The following is a 12,763-nucleotide window of genomic DNA, read 5'->3' on the forward strand; positions in this document are numbered from 1 at the left end:
GGAATATTTCCTTTTTCATGGCAAATCAACAAGTCCCCGACATGAGAAGGAATACAGGAAGCTTTTCTCCCGTCATTGCGCTATAAGCTCTGAATGAATGCGTGAATAGCGTTGCCGTCTCGTCAAGGCTAAAAGCTTGAATCCTGTTTGTTATGGAGCTTTCGTTTTACTGTACATTTAAACAGATTCATTTTTATGCACAGGAAGAGAATCCATTTTTTTAATGGATTGAACATAAATACATGAATAATCTTTTTACACTGCTACACAAAGCAAAAACATAACAGTCTGGTATTTGCATGCTATGGAGTTTTAAGACGTAAACATCTGTCTCGAGCTGAGTTTTAGAAGTTCCAAAGTTAAAGAATCCTTTTTTTTCTCTGTTCAACCTGCAGATGTCATTTTAGAGACAAACCAAGACACAACAGCCAAACATCAGGACGTTTCCACATGTCCACATGACACTCTTCTCTTTATCTCTTCCTCCCTCCTCCCTCCCTTGGTACGAGAGTCCTCCCTGGCAGCTTGGCAGAGTCCGCTCCCTCACGCAAACCAGCAGAGTGCAGGGGCCCGGGCCCCAGACAGGAGCCCAAGCTGGTCTCAGCCTCCCAACATGTTGAGCTGGCCCGCCTTGGGCACAGCCAAATGGTTCTGCAGCTGCCCCTTTGTCCCCCCTTCCTTAAGTAAACAAAGGACAGAAACAAATTAATGACCTACATTCACAGCAAACCTCGCACGGCCTCCTCATACAGAGAGAGAGAGAGAGCGCGCAGTTGTCTACAAGCAGATGTTCACTTACAACGCTGCAGATTGCAATTAATGATCACCAAGTAGCGCAGGAGCAAAGGAGAGGGTTAATGTATTTTCTGCCTCTGAAGATTTAAAGAAGGTATCTCAAAGAGACTTTTTTACATTGTCTCGATATCTCAACTGAGAAAAAAGGGTGTTTTTTCTTTTAAAATGAAATGTCTCCTACTGTTTTTTGACAAGTTTTATAATAAAATAAATATATTCCAAATAATGGCCAGCCACTGTGAGTAACCTCACCTAGTAAAATAGCTGCAAAGTTGAAATATTGAACTTTCCTTGAAGTGGACGCCACACTGAAATCTTTTTAACACTTCCAAGTTTCTTAAACTGACATTAGGCATTCATCAGACAGGGGACAATGTCATAAAGATTAGGAGTGAGCTTATCACGTGAGTGTGCATTGGGGGCTTATCGAAGTGGCCATCTGTGGCCTAATGAACGCTGCTCCTTGGCCTCCGAGTGCAGGGGCTTTTAATGCATCTGTAAGAGCCGGTTTACTGAGCAGCAAGACATTAGCTAAAGCTGATTTCTTTACTGGAAACTTGTGCCTGAGAACCTTTAGGAAGAGGCTGTGTGCGTGTGGTGCAGGGGATTGGATCTCAACAAGCTGCTGCACATTTTCTTCTCAAATGCAGCCTACACTTCAGCCAGTGCTGCAGATATATATCAGGAGCTGTGTGAGTACACACACAGCGAGTGTGCAGGCCACCACGCTGTGTCCAGGCACGGCTCGCTGTAGAGCTTCTCAGACACACACACACACACGTGCACAGCTTCCACCCACATGACAAGTCATTGCAGAGCAGGATGCCAAGACCTCCCAACTGGCCCTCATGCAACCTGTAACTCGTGAGCGCGCACACACAGAGTTAAATGTCGCTAATCTTCATTATTTTAATGGCAGCGAGGAAACTGTGACTTTTATGAGTAAAGTTAAACACAAAAAAGAAAAAAGCTTCACACACACATGGGTTGAATTTCAAGATTCTTATAATTTATTGCAGTTTGCACACAATTTAAAAATGTCAACAACAGCACACCAAAAAATTACAAAACTAAACACAATTAGAATTTACTCCCCTTGAGAGAAAAAAAAATCAACCCAACTATGATTGTCAAAGCTAAAATGACTAAATCTGAAAAAAGGAACATAAAAGAAAAGCAAAGGAAAAAAATTGTAATCTCAACAGGGAGTAAATAGATCTCAATTGAAATCTGCTTGTCCCCCCCCCCCCCAGACAGTGATTGTCCTTTTTCAAAACAGACTCAGTCATTTCATGCCCTCTCCCCACCCTCCAACCCTTCATGTTCTTTACCATAAACTGTCCATGACATTTGATTATTTTTTTTTAATTTTTTTTTTTTTATATACCTTACTTAAAAAAAAACCAACAAAACCCCCCCCCAATCTATCCCCTTTTGTTTTCAAGTAAGCACAGCAAAAAGATGGAGATGTCCAGTCGGGGTGGTTTACTTCACAGCGTCTTGAGTGGTTAACATCACTCCCGCCACTCCACCCCACACACTCACACTTTTAAAAATAAAATAACAGCCCGGACTACAGCAGTTTAAGGCGGTCAAGTAAAACCAGAGGAACAGAACGGGGAGGGAAAAAAATGAGAAAAAACCCCCCAGCAGTAATGATGAAAACAACAGCAGGATGGAGGGAGCCCATATGCAGAGACGCTGCCAGTGAAGAAATAACATTTCGGGACAAAAATGAGACGATGTGGTGCAAACTGTCGCAATGTCACCCACACTGTTGCATTGGCAGAGCCTGTAGGTGCCACCAGATGACGGGGCGGCATGTACATATACCCCACCCACCACATGCACATCTGCGGGGACACACACACTAACACACACACACACATACATATTTGAGTGAGTGAGAGAGGGGGGGGGGGTAATGTGGAGTGTCAGTATCTTTCTGAAAAATGTTTTTGGATTGTATAAACGCTCGACCAATTATTTTGAAATTTCAATAAAAACAAGAAAAAAAGAAGAAGAAACTGATGTAGCCCTGACCCAAACGCAACATTTACATACAAGAGTTTTCTAATCACATGATCAAAATAGATAAATTCAATAAATTCCAAGAATTTACACAAAATTTTCAACAGCCATTTCTCAATGCTTTACAGTATCAAATACATCACAGCATCAGAAATGTAATTTTATTTTTATTTTTTTTAAATAAAGGCATCTTTTCAGCAAAAAATCTGATTTCATGTCTTTAAGCTTAAAAAGGTGCATTCAGGCATGCCAATTCTCTCCCATCCATCTCAAAGTAAGGATTATGCTTTAAAAGGAAACACACAAACAGACACGCACGCACACACACACAGACGTGACATCCGCTGCACCTAATGTGAAATGCACACTGCACTGAGCTGAGTGAGTTTAACGGCCCCGCTCAGCTCAGCACAGCTCGGCTCAGCGTGAAGCAACAGTGTGGCAGAGATATCTGACCCTTCAACTTTCAGCAGGACAGCTCAGGTTCAGCCTCGCTCCTTCCTTACTCCCTCCCTCCGTATCCTTCACACTTCAGCCAAGCCACAATTTAATAAAAAATGTTTTAAAAAAACTGCACTCAACAGACCTGAAACGAGAGCCCAAATCTGCAGAAATAATTAAGAAATGGCTCGACCGCGTTTAGAACTGGTGAGGACGGACACAAAAGTTATAGCAGTAGAGACATTTAACGCCTGAGGAGGAGCAAGAGGAGGAAGTGCTGGGTGGACGTAGATCTTCAGTAGGTTAAATTGACTGGTGCTAACCAAGTCACACGCTCGTAAACACACACGCGCACGCACGCATTAACACACACACACGCGTGCAGCAGAAAGATCAGTGCATATAGACACAGGCTTAAAATGCTTCATCATATCGCTTCAACATCCGACGGAAACACATTCGGTAACGTTCTTCTAGGATCCCAGCGAGTAAAAAATATCCGACTTTTCACTGTCAAAAGTGTACGGTTCAAACATTCCCCCTCCCCGATGCAAAAACCACAACTTAAAGGTTTAAGACAAAATCAAAATTTCATGCATTTTTTTTTCCATAGTCGTGAGAATAATATTCAGTTTTTCAACAGACCGCACCCTGGATAGTATTCACAAAGAAAAGAAAAGAAAAAAAAAGGAAAGCCCGTTGTCAAATATTTGATCAATTACAATGTGTACAGTAATACAGCAAATTCACATTTTTTATTTTAAAATATACAGGTTTGGACGTCATGCAACAACAGCAGGTCCCATTACAAAAAAAGTAACAAAATAATAATAATAATAATCATTAATTTAAAAAAATGCAAAGAATTAAAGTTTTTAAACTATATCAGAACAATATACAACAACCTTAAATTAAATAACTTTTCAACAAGAGATGTTTTAAAGACTGCCAGCTAGATTTAAGAAAAAAATTCTATCGATAACAATAATAATTAATAATTATTTGTAAAGGTCTTTTCATTTTTAGAAAATACTTCAAATTGACTGGAAGTGAAAAAAGGAGGCTGTGCATTGCATGAGTGCCATCAGTTTATCTGTCAGTCAGTCAGCTTTCCCCTGAACACACAACACCAAAGAGCTTAACAAGAGAAGCGGGGAGCGCTTCGCCAACGACACCTCCGTGCCAGTAGAAAATAAAATCAATACACACAAAACACACTCATACACACTCACGCACGTTAGGTGAAATTTTTGCCAGAGTAGTGCAGTACCACACACACACACACTCGCGTGTGCGCACGCTAATTCAAACTGTGTGTTTGGTGGCGTCGACTTGTGGTGATCACAGTACCCGTTTAGTGTATTGTAATGCTTTTTCACTTCAGTGTGTTCGACCTGAACTCCTGCAGTGGTGTTTTGCTGTCTGTGGAACTGGGACCGATACGCTGGCCAGCATCGGAGTGTTGTGTCTGGGATGAAACACAAACAGAGTGAAATCTCTTCAAAAAGGCGAGACTTTCTCACTGGGACCCGTGTCCAGAGACGCAATTAAAACCACCAACAGGAGAGAACTTGCGCGAAATAAAAATGAGGATTCAGAATAAAATAGAATAAAACAAAAATTACCCCAAATAGGAACAAAAAGAAAAGAAAAACAACTCAGTAGTAACATTTTCATGTGCTATTAAAGTGCTATTGAATGAGATGTTGCAACAAACAAGAACGTGACTCACTTAAACCCCGAATATCAAACTCTGCCGCCTCCCTCTAACCTCCCCACGCCTCTCTGCCTTTCTTTCACTCTCCGTCTTTTTCCCTTTACCAAACCTAGAAGTCTGTTTCTACTTCCACAGTTCCTGGGAGCTGTCCTCGATCGCCCAATCCCTGACATTTGGGAGCGCCAGAGGTTCGCTCTTCACTGACAGCGAGTTGACCAGTTCGCAATGGAACTTGCGGATGTGTCGGTAGAGGTCCCCGGATTGCGTGAAGCGCCGCTCGCACCACTTGCAAGCATGAGGCTTCTCACGCGTGTGCACCACTGCGTGGCGGCTGAGGTTGTGTGAGTACTGGAAGCTCTTGCCGCAGGTGGTGCAGGTGTAGGGTTTTTCACCGGAGTGTGTCCGCTCGTGGCGCTTCAGCGTGTACATGCAGGAGAAGGTCTTGCTGCAGATGTTGCAGGTGGGCACGTTGACGTCTCCGGCGGGCTTGGCGCGGATGCCCTCCTGCTCCCTGAAGTGGGAGCTGAGGTGAAGCTGGAGGATGTGGGGTGAGGGGAAAACCTTGTTACACAGCGGGCACATGAAGATCTGTGTGTGTTGAGCCGACAGCATGTTGGAGACGTAAGGCAGCAGCGAGCTATCCATGCTGGCCGCCTCAGCCTGAGCGCGCTCGTTTTCGCCCCCCAGGATGTCCTCATCGTCTGCTGTGGCTGGAGGCTTCTCCTCCCGCTCCAGCTCTGAGGCCAGGGAGGCTTCTCGCAGAGCAGACAGGTGTGCTTCCAGGCCGAGCCTCCGCTGGGCCGACAAGGGCCCTCCGACCCCGTGGTGGGCCAGGCCCCCATTGGTGTTAGGAACCGTGGCCTTGGTGAGGCCGCTATGCTCCATGTCATAGTCCCCACCTCCCAGTTCCTCTTCCTCATCTGAAGCCACGCCCCTTTCTACCTTTACCCTAACAGCCAATGGGCTTTGGAGGCTGTCTGGTGTAGCTGCTCCGCTGAAAAAGGATTGGTGGTGGTTAGTGTGGTTGCTACCTGCAATTGGCTTGACTGACAGGTCCAGGACGCAGTCAGCTGCATCATTTGACACCCTCCTACCCCTGTGGCCCCCACGAGAGCTCACGGAGCGGTGGGACCTCTGGGAGAGAGATCCAGTGGAGCTGGTGGGGCTGCCGGCCGGAGAAAGGAGCTTTCCTCCCTCTCCCAGGCCTTCCCCTGCTTGCGTCTCCGTCTCACCCTGCCCTGGACTGGTTGTAGCCATAGCTGGTGTCCCTGGTCTGTCTGCAGACGGCAGCCTCAGCCACAGCGGCCCTCCCTCTGCCTTTCCCTCCTCCTCTTCATCGCTGTGCAGCAGGTCGGCAGTAGCAGGCCGGCCTGTGGAACTGTCTGATAGACTATCGGCTTTATCAGAGCAGCTGGACCCACCGTCATCCTCTCTGCGCGTGCTGTCTGCCTCCGCTGTGGCCTTCTGCTTCAAACGTTTCTTACACACCTTGACAATGTCATACATGTGCAAGTAGCTGGCTGCTGCCAGCACATCCTCCACGGGAAGGTCCTGGAACTGCAGTTTGCCCTCATACATGAACTCCAGGAGCAGGGAAAAGGCCGGAGCTGTGACAATGTCACTGTTGAGGTGCACCACGTCTCTCTTGTCCAGCTGGTCCTTGTAGAAAAGGTGAAAGTACATGCTGCAGGAGGCCAACACAGCACGATGGGCACGGAACTGGGCATCGCCCACCAGCACCGTGGAGTCACACAGGAAGCCCTGATGCCGCTGTTCGCTCAGACACTGGAGTAAATGTCTGCTGTGGTCTGGGAACTCCATCCTGCCGTCCTCATAACCTGAAGCCACACACACAGACACAGCGTCAAAGTTAATTACATCTCGTAAAGTATCAAAGATGTCTTTCATTTTAAACCTACAGTTTTTATTTTTTGTTATTTTAATGATTTCATTTAGGGGGTGTAATTAAAAAAAACAACCTTTCCATGAGCATAAATATGCAAAATATAAAGAATTAAAAGGTAAACAAGAGGCAACCAAGATTACATGAAATGAGGAGCAATAGAAAACTATGGAATCTAAAAAGGTGGAAAACAAGTTAAAAACGTAAGCTAAATAGAGAGACCATGATTTAGTTTTTATCACCACTAAGACGTTTCTTTTAACGCCACAATTTCTGTGAACAAAATTTGTATTAAATCTGGTAAAAAACACAAAAAGATTAAAAATTAAGAGACACAAGGACAGAGAGAATCAGTAAAAAAACATATCTGATATAACGACGGTGACAACAAAACAAGAAAAAGACAAGAAAACACGAAAGGCACAAACAGGAAGAGTAACACATGAAATAATAATTTTAAAACACATAAAAAGTTAACTAAAATAAGCCATGACCTACGCACAACCCGGATTTTTTTACTCCTCATCCCAACATCGACAGAAACAATTCTCGTAAAGTCGTGCACACATTCCTTCATACATCAAACCAAATGTTCATTTTCTGCTCCAATTACTTGCTTAATTTAAAATAAATAAAAAGTAGACAAGAAAAATAGAAAGAAAATACAATTTATGGTTTCATTTAAGAAAAACCACTAACTCAGTTTTGTACCAAGACAAAGACTCAATCTCAGGTAAACCACCAGCGACCGATTCTTCTACTCGGTCTCTCCGCTCTCACTCTCTGTATCTCTCCAACTCCTCTGCCTGCACTCCTGGATTGTCGCTGCTCCTACGCTGGTTATTTTTATTAACCCACTTTGGCCTGGCCTGGCACAGCCCTTTTAGGTAACCGGCTTTCAGCTGCACACGCTGTCCTCACATATAAAACACAACACACACACACTTAGTACCAGCCTACCTACCAACCACCTCCACAGGCTAAGTCGAGCAGCAAAACTGGCCAATTGAAACAGCACTGTCAAAAACAAAACAGCTTGTCCCTTGTTTAACCTGCGAGCTTCGGCTTTAGGTGTGAGATTAGACGTGGAGGGAAAAAAAGGGAGGAAATTTGCATCAATGCTCTGCAGGTGTTCTTAGAGAAGATTTGCTGGAAATTATCGAATTAATAAAATTAATTACCAACTAATTGTGCAAAAAACCTTTGATTCCAGAAGACAATAAGAAAAAAGAAATGTGTAAAAGGTCCCACCTGTTAGCCAAGTCGATTTGTCCTGCCTGAGAAAATACATTGGTCCCGCTCTGCACTGTGTTAACCAAAGCAGTTAAATCACCTCATTTGAATGAAGCTAAACCAAGAATGTCAGTGTGTTAGACTGTGTGTGCGTCCGTGTGATGTGCATGTGTGTGTGTGCTCGCCCTCCGGCTTGTTCAGACTGCTTTTAATGAGGGGGACTTACAGGGACAAGGGTGTACCACCTCCCACCTCCCCCCCACCCCACTGTCCAGCCAAACCCCTCTACCACCTCCTCCTTCCACACACACACACACTCGCACACACATATAAACCAGCCGTCACTCATGCACTCCTTTCCATCTGAATCTTACAAGAAAAACCCCGCACATCCGCCCCATAGTAGAAACTGCCCTCTTCCTAAACCCCCTCCACCCACCACCACCCAGAAGAGAAGATTTACAATACAATCACTGTAAGTGCCCTGCTCGTCACAGCATCAATCCTAATCCTTAAAGATGGCTAAAAATAAAGACGACGGTGGCGACGGTGGGGAGGGAGCCGCCGGCGGAGACTCAGGAGGGCAGCAGCCCAGTCACCCAGCCCACCCGGCCCCGGCCAGCCAGCTCAGGCAGGGGTCTGAGAGAGACACACACAGAGGGGCAGGCAGGGAGGGAGAGGGTGAGGGAGAGGCTGGGACGGCCGAGGAGGGAGGCTTACCCACATCTGATCCAGCTGACGGGGGCCATATGGCAGCTGCTAGCCAGATAAAGAGATTAAGACTAGGAGGGAGTGCGATTACAGCTGTCTAGCCAATTCAGGCAGCTCAAATCTGCAACTTCTAAATTAGTCTCCTCTACTCCAGCCGACAGGAGGGGGAAAATGGGTAGAGCGCACCGCACATGCTTTCAAGTAATTTTTCAGCGAGCTAGAATTAACAGGAAAAAAGTAAAGTAGATAATACAGATTAAATAACTGCTCAGTTTATTCTAGGGTTTTTTAAGCCTATTTATTAGCTAAAATGTGTGTTTATTGTCTTCTCTTAAAATGTCTAAATACTATATTTCAAAGGAGACTTACTTTTATGATTTATGATCACGATTAAACTGCAAAAAACTACACTTCCCTTTCAATTAACAAGTGTCCCGACAAAACGTCTGACAGCTCAAACAGGAAGCAGCAGCTTAAGTTTTAAATGCACCCCTCTCGACTGCAAGCTAAAAACAAGCAGACTGCTCCCGGGCTGCAATTACCCCTCAGACAGGCAGCACCGGCTACCTTTGCCGTTTACTTCTGAAGCACTCGCCAGCAGTTTCACGCAGTTCTCACACTGGTTTGACACACCGGAGATCCCCCACAACAAAACAAAACTCCACCATCCCGGACTCTCCTACTGTAAACACACGCACGCACACACATACACACACAAAACGATACCTGCAGCAGTATGCATCAACTTGATTAACTCCACTGTAGCAGAATAGCCGGGCTCTCTGGCTGGGAATGGCTGTGTATCGCCCTCTCCCTCTCTCTCTTTCTTTCTTGCTCTTTCTCTTGCTCGCTCGCTCTCTCTGAATCAATGAGTGGGTAGAAGAGGAGAGAAGAAGAAGAGGGAGGCAGGCAGGCAGGCAAGCAAAAAAAAAAAAAACACGCTGTTCAAACTGCGAGGGACAGATGCAAAGTGGAGGAGATGTTGGAGGGGGAACGAGATACCACCTCCCTCCTCCTCCTCTTCCTCCTCCTCCTCCTAACTGGCGCTGATCAGCAGCCACAAACACACACACACACAGCGTGCGCACACTGCACACACACACGCACAGCACTGACTCTCCCAGGCTGCCGCTGAGACTCACAATAAAGGACTGGGGAGGGGTGGAGGCAGTGGAGGGATGGAGGAGGAGGAGGTGGGGTGGATGGCAGCCTGTCAGCTGCTCTGACATCATCCTCAGATGGAGATGCTACCTCCAGCTGTGCTCTTTCTACAGCCATATGCTGCCTCCTCTACACTCCTGCCACCAGACTCCTCTTTCATTCTACCAACACCGCACAACTTTGTCTCTCTTCTCCCCCTCCTTTTTTTCTCTCTCTGGGAAATAAAACACAAGTCGGCTAAAATATTCTGGGATTTGGTGTTTGGAGTTTACACATCAAAATCACTAAGCTGCAACTGCCACCAAAACTATTAAGGAAATGCAAAGTTTACGCACTAAAAAAACACACATACACACACACAAACAACTTTTCTTTTACCTGGCGTCTAAAATCATTTGAAATGCACTTCTCTGTCCTTCTCCTTCTGTCTTTTTCTCCTTCCAGTTACCATAAACAAAAGCCAACACGGCACATTTGCAACTGACAGACGCACGCAGCTGATATTGTTTTCCACTCTTTTACGGTTCAGCGCCGCTACCTCGTCTTGTATTCACTCATTCATCCGCTCATCCATCCATCCATCCATATATCCATGTATCCAGCAACCACCACCCCCTACACACCACCACCACCACTGCCCGGACCCTTCGAACGACTCACTGGGTGACAAAAATGAGCCGAAAGAGTCCAGTGAGGGCAAAACAAAAGGTGTGCAGGGTGTTTAATAGCCGGGGAGAAACTTATTACACTTATTATAACGGCTGTATTTCGCTTTCGTTTTGGGCAAACTTTCTGTAACGTTTACAACTCTGCAACTTTTATTTTCTATTTTATTTTGGCTGTAAATAAAGTTGTGTGTTTTTTTTTTTAAATAAAATAATAGCAACACCGCCCACTGAGTTTCCACAATAAAATGTGATCACAGCTGCACACAAATGTGGAAATAAATTACATTTATATTATTTTTTCTTTGTTTCATAATCACCCATTTCAACATTTTGTAAGTTAATTAGAAATATTTGCCGTGTAATCTCCTGTAATGAAAATTTTCACTGTGTCAATAAAACAGAAATAAAGTGCGGGAAACATCACATTAATCAACTTAAACTTCTAATTAACTTCACCACCGGAGTTCTTTTAATTACACGGTTTGGAAGTCGCTTTAAAAAAATCAATTTCACCTCACTTTGACGCGTTTTTATCACCTCTAAAGTGCTATCAAATTTAGGAGAAAGTCTGCTGGAGTTTGTTTTAATTTAAGACTCAATTTTCAAGCTGCCTGCCCACGACGGTCCGGAGAAAAAATTAGCATAAAAGTCCAACTCCTGCTACCGCTTACAGGCTGTTCAGAGACAAGTCTCCGAGCGAGAAAAGGAGTATTGTAATTAATTTCTTACCAGAAGACACAACAAACACAGAAAAACAGGGAGAGACACACACGGAGACACACTGACCCACGCAGCTAGCTATAGCCCGATCGCGGCTAACAAAAGTAAGGCGGACGGGCTGCAATATTGAGCTATTTACAGTTGTTCGGGAGGCCCAGGTGCTATGACAACAGCCCCTAAAACACCGCGGAGGGACGGCTAACATAGCAACTATTAGTGCGTGGAGACAACACAGTCATGCTAAGGAAGGTTTAGCTACTTTTTCCCCTCCGTAACCCACCCTCTCTCTCTCTCTCCTGAGCCTCCTTTAATCGGACTCCGGTATTAGAAGCAGCACTTACAGACAAGAAGGTCCACCGTCTTCCCCGCTTCCTCCGTCAAAATCCCCTCTTTTTTCCTTCGGAGACAAAACTAGATTGACTTTGGACTAATTTCCATAACAGGCTGCCGAGGCGAGCAGGCGCAGGGACGGGGAGTCTAGCACTCTGCGGCGGCCAGATGTTTCCGAGCTGTTGCTGCTCAACTCGGGCTGGGGAAGGAGGCGAGTTGACTGGCACGGCACGGAAGCCAATGGTGCCGGCGAGGAGGAAAGTGAAGGCAAATTGGAAGCGGCCCTCTGACAGAGGAGAGGGAGGGATATGTCTTCTTCTCCCGTCGGCGTAGGTTGACACCAGGCAACAACAACAGCAGCAGCAGCAGCACACACACAGTGAGAAGGCAGGAAACAAGAAGCTGGGCCAAACCAACTGGTTCTGCGAGTCAGTGAGGCGGACTGGCGCAGCGGAGAGCGAGGGAGAGTGGAGAGCGGCGCAGTGCGCTCTGGGTACTGTAGTCAAACCTGGAGCGAGAGGTGTCGTGGGGGGGGGGGGGGGGGGGGGTAGGAGGCAGGGAGGGAGGGAGGCTAAGGGGGTGGAGCTGATATGAGCAGGTGCACCACCTTGACAGGAAGTAAAAACATGTGGTTGGGTTTTCCAGTGGTGCTGGATAATGCTTAAGACACAGGCATAAAGCCAGCTGCACCACTTCCAGAGGTGGACATGTATTATGTATGATGACCAGATGAAGATGTGATAAATTATTTATATTGCGTAGTAGTTGTAAGCAAATGCGAGCATTTATATTAGTGTGTTTGTTAATGCACCGCTGATAAACATTTTCAAGTGTTACAAACAATTTATTACGTATTTACGTAGTTGATAGATAATTAGGAAGATGTAAAGTCAACAAACCTACCTTGCTCACTTACCTTACTTCATTTTAATGCCACCTCATTTTAAAAGTGTGTGCTGTCCATCCAGTTAAAAATATAATTTTTTGTTCAATCAATAAAAAAAGTTTTCTTTGCCCGATGAAGGGATGCGGAGAAGTTCATCTACTAGTCAG

The 12,763-nt window shown here is 45.4% G+C and overlaps 1 protein-coding gene across 4 annotated transcripts; it reads right to left on the reverse strand.

The window, feature by feature from the left end:
* Positions 1 to 2,704: 2,704 nt before the first annotated feature.
* Positions 2,705 to 12,131, reverse strand: zbtb18 (zinc finger and BTB domain containing 18). 4 transcript variants are annotated; one of them, XM_026190410.1, is made up of 2 exons: positions 11,722 to 12,131; positions 2,705 to 6,822 (listed from the first exon to the last, which is right to left on the reverse strand). In XM_026190410.1, exon 2 carries the CDS (start codon positions 6,803 to 6,805, stop codon positions 5,108 to 5,110), a length of 1,698 nt encoding a protein of 565 aa, XP_026046195.1. In that variant the 5' UTR covers positions 6,806 to 6,822; positions 11,722 to 12,131; the 3' UTR covers positions 2,705 to 5,107. The 4 variants fall into 4 exon arrangements, with proteins under 4 accessions (XP_026046195.1, XP_026046192.1, XP_026046191.1 ...); XM_026190407.1 differs by lacking the exon at positions 11,722 to 12,131 and adding an exon at positions 9,558 to 9,688; XM_026190406.1 differs by lacking the exon at positions 11,722 to 12,131 and adding an exon at positions 8,139 to 8,374.
* Positions 12,132 to 12,763: the final 632 nt, after the last annotated feature.

The sequence above is a fragment of the Astatotilapia calliptera genome, chromosome 13, assembly GCF_900246225.1.
Source record: "Astatotilapia calliptera chromosome 13, fAstCal1.2, whole genome shotgun sequence".
Classification (NCBI taxonomy): Eukaryota; Metazoa; Chordata; class Actinopteri; order Cichliformes; family Cichlidae; genus Astatotilapia; species Astatotilapia calliptera.